The sequence below is a fragment of the Balaenoptera acutorostrata genome, chromosome 16 (assembly GCF_949987535.1).
Source record: "Balaenoptera acutorostrata chromosome 16, mBalAcu1.1, whole genome shotgun sequence".
Classification (NCBI taxonomy): domain Eukaryota; kingdom Metazoa; phylum Chordata; class Mammalia; order Artiodactyla; family Balaenopteridae; genus Balaenoptera; species Balaenoptera acutorostrata.
In genome coordinates, this window is record NC_080079.1 from 1880072 (window position 1) to 1896525 (window position 16454).

The following is a 16454-nucleotide window of genomic DNA, read 5'->3' on the forward strand; positions in this document are numbered from 1 at the left end:
CCAGCCCCCATTTTTAGTCAGAGCCAGAGGTATTTGAATGGAAACTTAGGAAAAGGTATCATAAAAGTTTTAACATTTTAATCAGTGCTAAGAGACATGGGAAAGATTGCTCTTGCAAAGCTGGTAGCAGTTTGCTAGGATGGAGAGACTGACACGGTTAATAGTCCCCCTCTCTTAAGATAAAGAGTACAGCCCCGTACCCACCACCCCACCCGCTGCCGAGAGTCAACTCAGGTCAGCTGATGTGGAGAGAAAGGAACGTTCTAGGTGCACATCCAGCTGAGTCTGTAACACTGAGCTGTGCTCGGGGACAGGAAGAATTGGGTTTGTGATTTTGCTTCCTCCTTTATTAAGTGGCATCCATTTCTAAAAGGGATGCTTTGCACGCTGAACGGAGGCTTGAACCAAAAACCCCTCACAGACAGCCATGTCCCCAGGCCCTCACTCTGGGGCAAGAGAGAGCCGCACACCCTGGGAGGGGGTGTCCTGAGACCTGCAAACCCCTCGAGGACAGTCGGGTGCAGTTTGTCATAGCCATGATGTTTATTTTCGTGGTAGACGCAAACAATGCAGGCAGATTCCTTGCTCCTTTCTTCAGCTTATCATTCTTGGAGATCATTGGGTGCTGTTTCTTTTTTTTTCCCAAGGCCTGGAAGGAATGAGAAAGGAAGGCACTCATTAGCAGTCAGTATACAGTTGCTGGCCTGTTTCTCTCCTCTGGACCAAGTCGAGTCAAGGCTGCGAGAGCAGAGGGGGGTCTGCAGAGTCCCCCACTGGGTCTTCTGCCCTTTCGAGGCTTGTGAGGCCTGTAACGTGGAAGACAGCGTTAAAAGAGTAACAGGCATATTAGAAACGCGAAGAGTTCATCTGAGCAAAAATCGATTCCAATCCCGCAGCACCAAACTGGAAGTGGTTAGAGCCTGGGAAGGCTGACCTAGTGAAGGCGCAGAGGCAGAGAAAGGAAATTACCTGATGGGCGACAGGTAAAGCCCAGCCAGCTGCCAAGACTGGTCCTCCTTAGCGTTTCCATTGATTTGTAACCTTGAGGCTTCTACTGGCTTAGATGTTGGTCCAATGGCCTCCTTATATAATTAATTGCAACAAGGACCTGAATTATCTGGGTCATAGATCATGGCTCCATTTCACTCCGCTGACCTGAATCTCATTTTACACTTAAAAAGGTGGAGAATGGAACCTTAAATCTAACAAACACAACCGGAAATACCTGATTCTCCTAGATTTAACATATCAAGTCATTTTGTCTGCCACCTTTATAATGGCAGCCCCTTAACTACTCTATCTAGATAGATGTGTGATTATAAACTTACAAGCAGTTACAAAATGAGCTTTAACCTTACTTACTCTTATAAAAAGAGGAAAACACTGCCTTAAACCAGTGTATTTTAACCTGAATCTTAAAGATATGCAAATGACCTCAATTCTCAACTTGCTGTTGCAGAGTAGAATTGGCATTTAAATGCATTACTTCTAATTTCCTAAGAGCCACTCACCCCAATTGTTCTGTTTGCTGCAAAACAGGACAGGAAATATTTCTGGAGGACTAATTAGCAGTGAGCAGGCAGAGTTGGTGACCTCAGGCCACCAGCAAGGGGCGTTTTTCCCTGGCTGGTCATCCATCATGACTCATCCAGTGATTTGACCCTAATTATTATAAGAACCAGCTCTAGAAGAGATTGTTCTCAGTGTAGAATTTTGTCTTTCACATTTTGTTCAAGTATGAGTCATTATAGATTTGAATATTAAAGCCTGTTTCTCGCCTGAAATGGAAGCATTAAACATTCCAGTTGATATTGATTATTTTTCAATAGGCAAATGAAATAAATGAATTTGACAAAATCGCTGCCACATTGAACTGCTAGTAGGTTTGAAGGGGTGTGTGTGTGTGTGTGTGTGTGTGTGTGTGTGTGTGTGTGTACTAGGAATGTCAGCTGTGGAAGGGGGAGCTAAGAGTTTCAGACAACTACGGGGAAAAGGATACAGAGATGCCCAAAGTGCTAAGCGGTTCATCATTCAGCAGATGAGGGAAAAGTCCCCTTTTTTCCACTCTGTTTTCATTGCTGAGAGGTTCAGACGAAGGCCTGAATTATTTCCTAATTATCTTGCAGCACATCCAGATTTTTTTATGTCTCTAGCAGACACACTGTTAGTTGGGAATAAATGCCTGTTGAACTAACGTGAAATGAGAAGTACCAGCCTTCACCCCACATCCGTTCTATGTCCTGATGTTCTTGGGGCTGCTACAAGCACTTCAGTGTGGAGGGTACCATACTCATGTGTGTTTTTCCGCCAGCTTCAGCATTTCTCAAATCTCTTAGAGGCTCAATTCTTCCATAGTATTTACCGGCAGCACCAAAGACCTCTCTTCTGAGCAATGGGTAGTGTAGACTGAAGGAAAACTAAAAGTTGTGAGTTAGTTTTATTCGGGGACCTACAGAGGACTATAAGCCAGGGAGACAGCCTCTCAGATCACGAGCTGTTCCGAAGAGGTCAGGGAAGAGCCAGGATATGTAGGAGTTTTTGTTGAGGAAGAAAAACAAAAACAAACATTTAATGGAACATCAAAGATTACAGCTAATCATAAAAACCAGACATCTCAAGTTAATGATTCTAGTGCTTTTCTGTGGGAAGACCCAAGAGTCTGGGCTCATTGAAACCATTCCTTAGATACGCATCTCAACTATCTAGGGCCAGTACCCTGCTTTTCTCCATCCTGAAGTCCCCTCAGGGCTCACCATAAGGACAGCTGCCGTGGCTGATGGCTTGTTCGCCATCAAACAAACATTCTTTGTTGACTGAAACGGCAGGCGCCCTCTTTTTTTGTCCGAGGTAGAAATCTTCCGGCAGTCTGGCTGGGCACCTGCTGCCTGGTCACCTGCACCATCCACAGCGGGTTCCGTCCCTTCTGCTGGGAGGGTTTGGTGCAGTCCGGGGGGATGTATCAGAGGGTGATCAGATAAAACGCCTGGGGGCCCATCCTCTGGGGTGGGGGAGACAGGAGGTGGGGGCAGAGATGAGGAGGAGTATCTCCCAGCCTCTCTCTCCTGCCTTTTGTCTCCCTCAGGTGCCTCCCAGTGGATGAGGTGGACAGGAAGGGGGGCTGGGGGGGCGTTGTGGGGGGGCGAGAAGTGCTGAGGGGGGAGGGGGAGGGAACCCTGGAGGGAAAAAGGGGCGCTTGTTTCCTCATGCTCACCGCAGCCACAGGAGGTGGGCACCATCCATATCAGCTTCCTTTTGCTGCTGTAACACATCACCACAAGCTTAGTGGCTTAAACCAACACCAATGTATTACCTTCCAGTCCTGGAGCTCAGAAGCCCAGCTTACGTCTCACTGTTGTCGTCGGAACTGCATTCTTTCCAGAGGCACTAGGAGAGAACTCGTTCCCCTGCCTCTTCCAGCTTCAAGAGACCACCTGGTTTCCTGGGCTCCATGGCCCTGCCCACCCGCTCCAAAGCAGCAGCAGTGCATCTTCAGCTCTTTCTCTGGCTGACTCTTCCGCCTCCCTCTTCCACTTTTCAGGGTCCTTGTGATGACAGTGGGCCCATCTGGATGTCTTAGGCTCACCACCCGTCTCAAGGTCGAGTGGTTAGGAACCTTCATCCCCCTTGCCTCGCAACCTAATATACTCACAGGTTCCAGGGATCAGGATGTGGACATCTTTGGAGGCCATTATTCTGCAATCCATCATCTTTATACCTGTTTTACAGAAGAGGGAATTAAAGAAAGGAGATCAATTGACATGCTCAAGGTCACACTTCTATCCAGTGGGGGACCAGGGTTTGCACCCTGGAGGGTCTGACTCCAGATCTAAGGAGGGGCGGCCTCGCCAGGCGTCTTATGAGCATACGATAAAAAGGAGTTTCTGGAGATCATTATGCTCCCTGTGCCTGACACAGGACAGTCAGGTGCGGGGAGCCTGGCGCTTCCACATGGCAGGAAGTCACTTGGCTTCAATTGCTCTGTAAACATTTCAGTCGTTTATATTCAAGACCAATGTACATTGACAATGACATGCATTTCACCAAGGAGGACATGAAACCGTCCCTGTGAGTAAACCCAGCTAGGACTTGTGAACGGGTCACGTTCCCAAGCATTGTTTGCCCAGGGACGGTGCATTGATCCCCACCTCACAGTGGGACCAGGTGCCCGGTACTCCAAAAGACCCAGGACTGCTGAAAACACAGGTGCTGGGTGTTCTCCAAAGTGCCAAAGACGTGCCTCGTTGTTCATCCGCGAGGACTCAGGTGGATGAGAGGGGCTCTCCCCATGCAGAAGTCACCTGCCCCGGCTGTTTGGGAGGAACGCTGACCATCACGTGGAACCTGTGTTCCATCCACAGCCCGACGTCACCTGGCAGCCTCGCCTACGCCTCCTCTTTGCACAATGAATGAACCAGGTGTCTTGTTAACGCCATTATCAGCATCGGTGCCCACACTGGTCAGTCCCTGTAACAGGACCACAAGTAAGGGAGGTGAGTGGAGACTGGTCATCCCTCCAGAGAATCGCTTATTGACAGAACTTACCAGGCAGCCTGTGATGGGAAGGGAGGAGCCGGACGTGCAGGCACCGTGGGGTCTTTACGATGCTCTGTAACACTCACCTTCAGTTTGCTGGACAGGCAGGGCCAGGGCTCATCCAGGTTTCTGGATGCCACCCTGAATTAGTGCCGATAAAGGGGTTATGTCCTATCTCTGTGCCTTCAAGACCCAGGACTGTTAAACAGGTGAGACAGGAACAGCATTTTTCAAAGCAGTTTCCCCCAGAACTTAGTGCTTCAAATGCCCTGCCCTCCTGGCCCAGGAATGAGGGCAGCCGTTGTGCAGGTGGAGCTCGGACGGTCCAGCCAGGCTTCCACCCAGGGCCGTTTTCCCCAGACATTCCAGGTGGGCAGAGCACGCGTTCTCTTGGCAGGGTTCCCAGGTCACAGTCTCAGGAGCTGACGAAGGTTTCGGCTCAGTGCTGCCTCGTCGGGCAGACGACCCACGAGGGGCTGATGACTCGCAGAGACCGGGACGGAAGCACCGCATCACTTTGTCTGCTAGGTTCCCAAACTGCCCTGTTTGCAGACAACCCAGTGAAAGGACGGAACTTTGGCCGGAGGGGCCATCCCACTGATACGACGGCCCCATCTCGGGCCAGCACTGCTTGTGGGCTGTGAGCATTTCCAGGGGTGGAGAAACTTTGAGGTCTTGTTCTGCTGAGCAGCCCGTGCCTTTCTTGAATATCAAGGCTGTTTAACCCGCTGTCAGTCTTTTCAGCCACATGTTTGCAGACGCCCCTAGAACTTCCCTGAGATCTCAGGTCACGTGCTTTGCTCACGTGTGTTAAGGTGGAAGCTCATCTGTGTTAAGGGCGTACGGCTCCCCTGGAAAAAGCTAGTGAGTCTGGAAGCTGAGTGGAGCCGGCTCAGGTGATGGACGCGACCCCAGCCTTGGTGACCAGCACCTGCCATTAAGGAGTGAACTTTGGATTCCGTGCTATTCACAGGCCAGAGCACCACTGTTCCTAGATCCCCGGGGGCAACTACAGCCCTGGACTTTTCCAAGTTGCATCTGCCTGGGGCACAGGTGTATGCCGCATACCAGGGTTCTCCTCTGAATGCAAACATGCCCTCCCCCAACAAAGCCGCTCCTGCAGTTCTCCAGCAAGTTTGACCAGACATTGTGCCTTCCCTTCTGAGAGAGGGGACCGAACATATAATAGGGGTCATCACCTCCACTTGCCCAAAGGAAGACGTTTGTCTCACAGACTCCGAAGAACTTTGACCACCTGCTCCAGCCTCACTGTCTGCTCAGTGCCTTTTTTAAAAAATGTACATGCCTTTCCTTGCCGGTTAAAGGCATAAAACAATAAATTTTGAAAATAGGTAGATGTTTGTGAGTATGTATTGAATATATTTTTAGTAGAACAGCTGAGGAATTGACATGCTGCACTTTCTGCTTTTCACCATTGTGGGTATCTTTCCGGCTCCCCGTGTTCTGAGCCCCTCTACCCCCATAGCCCATCTCTCTTCTCTCTCTCTTTCTCTCTCTCCCTTCTCTCTCGGCTGGATACCCATGACTTTCCAGTTGGTGGACTTCTAGGTCATCTGTTTCTTCATGCACACACAGAATGCTGATATGAACACCTTTGTACACATATATTTATCTTAGGGGCATTTTTACGAGTACTTTTCTTGTATAAATTAATATTACTGGAATTGCCAGGTCAAAAGGTACATGCATTTTATTTTGACAGATATTGCTAAATCGTCCTCCAAAAAGATCAACCAGTTCACATGCCCACTAATAGATTCTGCCTATTCTCATAAGCACTGTAGATCATCCAATCTTAAGTGTTTAGACCCATTCATTGTGGCAGTTGGCATTTCTTTAATTGTGAGTGAAATTGAACCTTTCAACTGGTTGATTGGCCATTTGTTTTGTTCTGTATTCCTGTGAAGTGTGTGTTTGTCTTCCTTATTGAATTATACGGAATCTTATAAATCAAGGAGATCAATATTTTGTCTATAGTGTGATTCCAATATTTTTCTTTTGATTTTTTTTCCATAAAACTAATTGATCTTGAATTTTTTTCTTATTGTGGTAAAACATGCATAACATGAAGTTTACCTTTTTAACCATTTTTAAGTGCACAGTTCAGAGACATTTATCAATAATACCTTCACAGTATTATGTAACCATCACCATTATTTCCCGTCTTTTTCCTCCCCCAAAACAGAAACTCTGTAACCATTTATTGATAATTCCCCTGGTAACCTCTATTCTACTTCCCGTATCTATAGATTAGCCTGCTCTATATGCCTCATGTAAGTGGAATCATGCAATATTTGTCCATTTGTGTCTGGCTTATTTCACTTAGCGTAACGTTTTCAAGGTCCATCCATGTTATAGCATGTGTCAATGCTTCATTCCTTTTTACAGCTGAATAGTATTCCATTGTAGGGATAAACCACATTTCGTTTATTGATTCACCTGTTGATGGACTCTTGGGTTGTTTCCACTTTTTTGCTGTGGTGAATAATGCTGGTATGAACGTTGGCATACAAATATCTGTTTGAATCCTTGTTTTCAGTTCTTTTTGGTGCATACCTAGGAGTAGAATTTCTGGCTTACATGGTAATTCTATGTTTAACTCTTAGAGTAGCAGTCAAACCTTTTACCACAGCAGCTGCCCCATCTTGCATTCCCACCAGCGGTGCACACGGGTTCCATGTCCTTCTCCATATTTGCCAACACTTGTCTTCCTTTTTAAAATTCTTCTTATTATTATTTTATTACCATCAGAGTGTGTGAAGTGGTACCTCATTGCGGTTTTGATTTCCATTTCCCTAATGACTACGTGTTGAGTACCTTTTCATGGGCTTTTTGTGTGTCTTCTTTGGAGAAAGGTCCATTTAAGTCTTTGCCCATTTGTAACTGGGCTGTTTTTGTTTTAGTTGTTGTTGCTGAGTTGTAGGTGTCATATATATTATGAATACAAATCCCTTATCAGATATTTAATTTGCAAATGTGGTTCCCATTCTGTGGTTTGCTTTTTCACTTTGTTGATAGTGTCCTTTTATGCAAGAAATTTAAAAATTTTTATTAAGTCCAATTTATCTATTTTTTTTCTTTTATTGCCAGTGTTTTGGTGTCATATTTAAGAGACCATTTTCAAATCCAGCATCATGGCTTTTACCCCCTACATTTTTGTCTGAGATTTGCATAGTTTTAGCTCTTAAGTTTAGCTCTTTCATCCATTTTGAGTGAATTTTGGTACCTGGGCTTTTTCAGAGATGGCTGCTGTCAAATTCTTTTTTTTTTCATGTGAATGGACCATGCTTTCTCATTTCTTTGTATGCTTTGTAGCTTTTTATTGCGATCTGGACTTTCTGAGTGTGACGGTGCGGCAACCCTGGAAATGCGATTCTCCCACTCCTCAAGGATTTCTGATTTCTGCTTGTTGAGGGTTGGAGCCGTCCATTTGTGACTTTTCCAAACTAGATTTTTAAAATATGTATTTATTTATTTGGCTGCACTGGGTCTTAGTTGTGGCATGCGGGCTCTAGTTCCCTGATCAGGGATCAAATCCGGACCCCTGCATTGGGAGTGCAGAGTCTTAGCCACTGGACCACCAGGGAAGTCCCTCCAAACTAGTTTTTATGTGTGTATTCCTTGTCACTTCCAGTCCCCAAACTGAAGTTTCTGTTCCGTTATCACTGAGGTCAGCTGAAGGACAGCAGCCTATCCCCCCAGCCAGCACTGCCCTTGATGTTGAAGTTTCCAGAGCTCTCAAATACTTGACTCCAGTCACTTTTCCAGCTCAGCAGCTGTTTTGGTGGCGGGACGGACCCGAGAGTCCCCTATTCCACCGTTTTTCCTGATGTTCCTTTGGTCTTGTATTTTTAAAGGCAATCAAATTTGTGTTTTCCTTTATGACTTCTGAATTTTGAATCTTGATCAGGAAACTTCACTCATGATAGAATTCTTCAAAATGAACAAAAACACTCTAGAAAATAACCAACATCTTTATAATTGTGTGACCTCACTTAAAAACATTATTTCTTCAGTTTTCCTGTCCTGCCTTTGGTCTCCCCGAGTGCGTCCTGTGCGGGGTGTGGGGAAGGGTCTGCCTCGTCTACACCTTATTAAATGTCTTGATGTTGATGTCTGCGTATCCGCCTGAAGGACAAGCAGACAAACACAACCCACTCCTTCCTCAAAACCCAGCCAGAGCCAGTGGGGGCCAGGAGGGGCATCGTAAGGGAGAGTCCCAGCTCCTACGTGGAGGGCTGTTGGTGGATCTGGAGGCTGAGACGGGAGAGTGGGAGCGAGGGTAGATCCAGGTTGAATGTGCTGAGATGAGGGGCCCGTGGGGCACGGAGGTGGAGAGCCGGGCAGGAGCAGGGGAGGTAAGTGTGCCTTCTGGGGTCACAGCAGAGAGGGTATTGACTGTCGGAGCCATGTATGGGCGCGTGGGGAGAGAGCATGGGAGTGAAGAAGAAAGACCGCCCCCACCCCGTCAGCTTGGTCACTGCAAAGGTCTCTCTCTAGACCACTGGTTCTCATCAGGGGCAGGGGGTGGGGTGAGGCTCTGTCCCTTGGGGGACATTTGGCAATTACTGGAGACACCTGTGCTTGTCAGTCCTGGGAGGGGCGCCGGGCATCTGGGGGTCAGAGACCAGGGGTGCTGCTCAGAACCCTAGGGTGCACGGGACGCCCCATCATCCAGCCCCACATGTCACTGGAGCCAAGGTGGGGAGGGCCCCACTGGAGAGCCCCGAAAGGCCCACCTGGGCTTAGGCTGTCGCCGAGGGAGCGCTCACTGGTCCCACAATGCTGTACTGGGCAGGACCCGCTGTGGACGGGCCGTCGGTGGGAAGAGGCCACCAGAACCAAGGTGGCTGGGCACCTCCAGAATCCCCCCTTCTCAGCTCGCTGCAGCCCCACACTGTTTACTGAAAGAAAGCCTGAGAGTAGATGGGGGTTGGAGCTGGAGCAGGAGGCATTACTGGGATTTCAAACAGCGCATATGGAGAATTGTCAGGTTTTATAAAAAGAAGAGGTGTGGAGGGCTTCGCAGTCGTGGAAATTCATATTTTTTCCCATAAGCTTCACATTCGTTATGAGCTCATTACAGAGCCTCCTCAGGAAGGACGTGGGTTCAAGCAGTCCTGGGGGACGGGGGCAGCGGGTGAGGACATGGGACACGCACTGCAGAGCCCAGAACCCTGCACCTGTGCCCACACAGGACGTGGTTATGAGAAAGTGGTTTCTTGGGGATGACAGACACAGAATAAAAAGCAGGCAAGGAGGCAGTTGTGATGCCAGGGAGTGTTTGGACATCATTCAACCTGTCAACACCGAAACAATGATGCTCTAGAACCATCTTTATACTTATTTTTCCTCTTTCCTTTTGGAGACAGATATGAAACACCGAAGCACCTTTTTACTTTTTCATTCCGAAAGCTCATCAAACATTTATAGGGCCAACCTCTTCAGGATGTAAGTAGGGGACCCGACTTCAAAATCAATTTGGCTTTTAGAAAGCAGACATGTAGACAGCGGTGGTGGGCACGCCGCATGCAGGAGAAATTGGGTTGTTCGTTGCAGGAGACAAAGCGGGGAGTCCGGGTCTGTGGTTCAAGCACAAGAAGGTGAAGGCAGCGTAGCTAGCAGGGCTGGTCCAGGGCCTAAGTCCTGTGAGGGGTGGGGTCAGGTGGACGCCCCTTCCTCCCCCAGCCCTTCTGGAAGGTCCAGCAGCCTCTACACGGCCAGCAGCTAGAGATGACTTCTCTGCACCAAAGCGCATCAGGTTTTTCTCCTGCTGAAATATGAAAGGAGTGCACCCTGAGAGCGTAGTTACAGAATTTGAGGTCCATCTTTAAGGGAAGTCTGTTTTCTTAATTTCAAGATGAGTCTGCTTGAAAGTGGTGCTTCCCGACGGCTTGTCAAAGCCACAGGCTCCGTGCTAACAGGCAAACTTGGCTTTCTTTCAGCCAAGCCCGGCGATGGATCACGTTCCGAAGATGGCAGGGAAGACCCACACGTGAAAACCAAGAGGAATCGGTAGGTGGCCACGCCCTTTCCTGTGCGTCTTTCTTCGAGGGATGATAAGGTGGTGGAGAAAGAAAAGGGATCGCTTTGACTCTATTGACTGAGCCAAGAATGGATCCAACCCCTAAACAGAGGGCAGGAGGTCCCAGGTCTGTCTTAGCAGAACCAGCTCTGGGTGCCCCGGGTCTACACTGGATGTCGTCTCCCGTCCCCTGGCCTCCCCGGGGCCACGTTCACCCCTAGCCTTGCTTTTGGGGCCCTGAGGAGTGGAGAGAGCACCGAGGTGAAGGTAGTGCTGTGCGCTGGGTGAGGGGGGGGTTGTGCGTCTGGCAGCCCTGGGCTGGAGGTCCAGCTCTGTGTCTTGCTCGCTTAGTGACTTTGGGCAAAGTAATTTCACTCCCACATCAGACTCCTCATCTGCAAAGTGGGTGATGCCCTAGTGAGATGTTGCCCGTGTGCCTTCCTGTGGCACCAGGAGAATAAGTTCTCCGTCCACGTTTGCTTGTCATGATTTGGTTGTGGCCACAGCGCAGGAGGGAGGGAAATCCGCCCTTCCTCTCAAGCCGGCGGCAGGGAACGGTTGTTCCCGCTTTGGCCCTCCTGGAAGGCCCCGTCTGTGGTCCCTTTCCTACTGAGTTCTGCGTAAAGGGGTAAAATTAGGGGTCTGTGTGTCCAAGTTCCCAGAAGGGGGAGGTGGGAGGCACGAGGCAGGGAAGGATGAAGGCGAATCTAAAAAGGACCCACGAGGCCGCTTCCTGAGCCAACGTGGTTCCGATGTCCCGGCGGGAATGGCCCTCATCCCAGCCTAGCAGGGCATTCAGTCCTGTACCGGGTGCCCATTTATCAGCCCCCATCATGGGTCACCCCAGGCCTGCGGCAGGAATCCCTGAGCAGCTGTCAGGATGTTTGCACTGTGCGTATTTTCTCTTTAAAACAATGTGCCTTAGAAGAAGTACTTTTGCAGTAACAAATGTTCGCAGTGATGAAGGAAAATGCAATCTTGACTCAGAATCTGTGCCCGTTCTCACCTCTTCCATCCTTGCCCTGTGGCATCCTGGTGAAAGATAGTGGGAGAGGAAGGGAGAGAGGAAGTGGAGGCAGGGCTGGCAGCCAGGGGTCAGGGTGCCTGTGGTGACACAAGCCTACAGAATTAGTCCTAAGTGGGTACATTATTCCTTTTATTTCAACACCTTTTTCCACTGTGCACCCCTCACAAAACTATTTTGCTGACCAGGGCCCAGGTATATTGTTATTTTAACTGGTACCAAGCAGACCCCACAGAACTTTCTGGAAACAATGCAGGGAAGGGTAAGCAGTGTCCTTCCCAAGACAGGAAGGCAGTCTGGGTAGAGGGTGGGTTCTCCTTCCAGGGGTGAAGGAGACCTGGGGCAGCAGTTTGGCGGGACCGGGGGCTCCCTGCGGCACTGGAAAAAGGCACCTCCCACCCAATCGCACAGGCCCCTGTTTTCCTGCTCCCCCATATCCTCTGCTTAGACAGTCACTTTTGGGGTCAAAGGACACTTGCGTGGGCCACAGAGGATGGACACCAAGTGTCTTCATTGGGGACCAAGGGCTCCAGGAAAGGAAATCAAGCGTCATCTCTTTATTGTTGTGTTCACACCCTGGTTGTCAGCTAAGCCAGTCTCTGTGATCTTTGGATAAATGTATATAATTTTAAAAACAAGATGAGTTTCCTGAGGCACAAGAGAAACAGCAATCTCGCCATTACTGGATGCATTTTGAACTCGTGCAGGAGGGAGGTCTCAGCTGGCTCCAAAGGAGTGGGGATGTCTGCCTGTATCACCCAGTTTTATTCGTTTTCCCGTGGGACTGGCCCCAAACTCTGAACACTTGGCATTTAAATAATGTCAAAGCATTAGTCCCGGCTTTCATCATCTGAAAGACTTCTTCCATGACTCAGCACTGACTTTGAAACCAACACGGGTGTTTGCATGAAGCTTTTGGCCATCATATGATTCCAAGCCCCCTCGGCCCTCAGGTGCGCCCAGGCACCTGGCTCCGGCCATGGTTCAGGCCTCGGTCCCTGGGTCACTCTGTTCTGCCACTGAGATCCAGGAGGAAAAGGTTTCAGCGGAAGTTGGGGGGCTGCACTCAGGGTCTGGAACGTTCCATGAGTCCTGGTCATTCACTTCTGAGCCGCCTTGCAAACTGCGCCCAGTCTAGGGGAAGCTTCACCCTCGTGTGGCTTTTTCCAAAGCTTCCTCCCAGCCTGGGCCTGCGTGCCCCTTGCTCAGAGCTCTTCACTCGGGTGCATGGACCCCAGCATCATCTTGGCATTTTTGTCCTTTTGGGGAAGGTTGTTGTCAGTAAGCCCAAGGACTCCTCAAGCTTCCAGCTGCTTCTGGGCACTTGTATTTAGCAGACGCTGCATAACTAGTAAGAGGCCAGGCTCCAGAGAACCTGCCCAAATCAGTCCATTTTGACCTTCCCTTTCGTATACATAGTGTAATTTTTCACATCAAAAAGCACTTAAGTGCTTCTGCAAATTATGACTTTTCAGCGGCCATATCCTGGCCTCTAAACTACGAGGCACATTTTGGACGCTGCTCTCTGCTCCCTGCATCTTTTTCACACCCTGGCCCAGTTCATATACATTTTGAACATTCTTACACAGATGGGATTAAATCAGTTGTGCATATGATTCAGGTCCAAATGATAACTTTTCCTAAAATTCCCTGGGAAGAGAAATATGTCACAATGAGAAGCTTTCAAATTACCCAAATATTTTCAGCTACCTGGTAAGTGCTGTTGCAGATGGCTTGTTATTTACTGTTTAATGGAATGTGTTTGTGATGCACGATAGTGCGTCTTCCCTGGGACCGGAAAATTGATCGTTTGCATCTCCCCTTTGTGTGCAGTGCCCAGGGGTTCGGCTGGTTTCTGATGTGTAGGTTGTTTATAGTTCAGACCTGCTTTTCAAATGTGCTGTCTACTTAAAGAATTTAGAATTTATTTCAAATCGTTGAGTTGAATTATTTGAAGGATTCAGCAAAAGTATGTCATTTGGTTTAAAAGCCAGAGTGAAATTATCACTCTCTACAAAACCCGTTAGTAAAGAAACTGTCAGTGGTACGTACGGCTTCCAGCCCCTTCACGAGGTGCCAGGTTTTGCCAGTTGCCGAGCCAGTGGATTCCTGCTAAACTAGTGGTTTTCTGTAGCATGACAGGGTGCAGTTACTTTTTTGAGTTTTTAAATATCATCGGCCCCACGGCTTTGGAAATGTCTTTATGTTTCTAGGCCATTTGGTACAGAAGCCTTTTACGGTAAGTGACCGAAAGAAATCTCTTGGCTTGGAACATTGTTTATTGTGGTAGCTCGTAAACTTTGGGGAAGTCCCGTTGATGGCCTTGGATGTAAGTGGTAAAGTTGACCTTCTACAGTAGCTGCTTCCATGGAGTCATATACAGCCATGGCTGGAGACACAAGAGCATGGAATTAGCAAGAAGTGCCCTTGTGGCATTTTTCTGCTTTCCCCAAATATGCCCTCCATTACTCTCCTCTTGACAAACCAAGGTGACCACGTCACACTGAAAGCATGTCCCCTGGACCAGGCTGCATCTTTAAGGATTTGGGGGCAGCCTGAGGAGGTAGTCCCCAGCCCCCATGCCCATCCGTGACACCGAGGTGCCCTCACAGAGCTGTGAGGCTGTGATCCATCCACCTGCAATTCTGCATCCCACCTGGGGGCCACCTGGGGCAGGGGGCATCTGTCTAGGACAAACAAAGAACACCACCATCCAAAAGACAGGACAAGACCAAACAATCCAGTGTCTGGAGGTTTTGTAGCCGCCACCCCTGAGCCTGTCCCCAGATCAAGCCCACACCTAGAGAGAGTCAACTGTGAGAGAGGAAAGGAAACACTCTGTTCACAGTCAGACAGCTGCTGCCGCCACCCGAGGTGCAAAGGCAAAGGATGGTCAGTGAGTGTGGGCAGCAAGGAGGGGCCAGCGTGCTGGGCCCTGTCCTCACATGCACCGTGAGACCAGCTCTTTCACTTCCATTTACATGATTTCCAGAACCCCAGAAAAATTAGCTGTTGAGAAAGTAAGAGCATGGCTCCTCTGAAATGCTCTAAGGTAATGCTAGAAAGTATGTGAATCCAAATTAATATTGCTATAAAATTACATCTTTGATGTGTCCCAAGATAACAAGAGAATGATCTACACTCCAATGCCAGTGCCGGAGTCTGGATTTCTTCATAAGATGGGGCAGTGTGCGTCTCTTTGTGGCCTTAGACATGCATGGAAAATGAATTATTAACATCCACTTGCCTTGTAAGTTAGTCTCTGTACATAGTTCATGATTTTAGTTTCTATAGAAACCTACGGAGTCTGTGCCCTGTGTCATTAGGACATCCTACCTGGGATGGACGCCTCATTGATACCTGCCCATGAGAAGACTGTGTGCACAGTCATTTGTCATGGGATTTTAATTTGTCCTTTCAGACTGAAGCATAAATATTACCTGGCATTTATTTTCTCTCCAAAAAAGGATTATAAAACATGAATTTCTGAGAAGGGAGACCAGATATCAGCATTAATCCTGAGACCTGTGCATCACACCCTCGTGTACTATGGCAGGTGTTGTTTCCTAGAGTTTGGGTGAATAGGCCAAGTTCTCTTTCCAGTTTCCGTGAAACTTTTCACCCACATGGAGATAAATCTGAAATCTGACCACTAGGAGGCCAACCTAGAATCGGTTCTAGAGCCCCTGACCTTAGAGTGTCTTCACTGGTTCTTTTTCAGACAAGTCAGCCTGCCTTTCACTGCCTTTGGCCCTGTTGTTCAGTAGCACTTGGCCTTCAGCTGTTACCACGTATCACGTATCCTCACATACCAATAGGAAGGAGACCTGGCCGGGCGTTCCTGGGGCCCTTGCTTGCTGGCCGCAGGCACGTGGCCTCTGAGATGAATCCATCATAGGTCTGTCCTCCCTTGCGTGAGGGAGGGGCCTGTTGTAGAATCTTCTTCTTTGAGGCTTCATTCAGCAGTTGAGAGCATGCCCAAATGTCCAGCATTTGCTGGGGACCTGGGGGCCTTCCCAGCCCCTGATGACCATCTAATCCAACACAGCGCCCACCCACAGGCAGGTCTTTCTCCTGCCCACGGAGTGGCACCAAGCCACTCCCAGATGGAAAGACAGGAGACCTTGTTTCGTCTCCAGCCCTGAGGTTCTGACCAGTAATTTATCTGATGCTAAATGCCTGCTGTATGCAGTGTATTGTATGCCAGGTTCCCAGTCTGGTCCAGACGGGACACATCTGGGAGCTTCCCAAGGCCCCCTTCTCCCTGGTGGGATGGAGACTTTCAGGAACAGTGTGAGGCTCACATCACCTGCCAACTGATTGCGGAAGAAGGAGGCTTGGCCCTTCCATGAAAGGTCATGGCCCCGGGAAGGCAGGCAAAGCAGATGGAGGAAAAAATAAACGACCGCATTCCCAGATTATAACTACTCCTGCCCCTCCCCCATCTACCACATCCTCTCTCTCGGACAAGCATTGAACACAGGTCCGTTGCCACCCATCGTGTGGGGGGGGGGGGGCGGGGAACCAGGGGACACAGGTCAGTTAGGTGCCGTTCCATGCCCCTAGATGCTCTAGCCCAGGAGAAAGGGTGTGTTAATGGCGTGTCAGGTGACCACAGTGAGATGTGCTCTTCCCGGCGAGAGTACTGCAATGCGGTACCCCGGGAATCGCATCATCTTCTCGGCTGGAAACACCCTGCTGCCAGCTCATAGCTGCAGAAATATCTCTGTCTCCTGCCCCATGTCCCACCATGTCACTACTCCCCTTTCTGGCCCTTTCTTTTTGAACTGACAGTCTGGTGATCTCATGAGAACATGGCTGAGCTGTAGCCCCTGCCCCTGGGCACGGGGA

At 49.0% G+C, this 16454-nt stretch overlaps 1 protein-coding gene across 1 annotated transcript in view; it reads left to right on the plus strand.

Moving 5' to 3' along the window:
• The window catches only part of TCERG1L (transcription elongation regulator 1 like), a 196346-nt gene that overhangs the window by 149551 nt on the left and 30341 nt on the right, over nt 1–16454 (plus strand). Inside the window, exon 8 of the mRNA XM_007173365.2 lies at nt 10500–10569. Within this exon, the coding sequence (XP_007173427.2) occupies nt 10500–10569 (70 nt within the window). The remainder of the gene's footprint in view (nt 1–10499; nt 10570–16454) is intronic.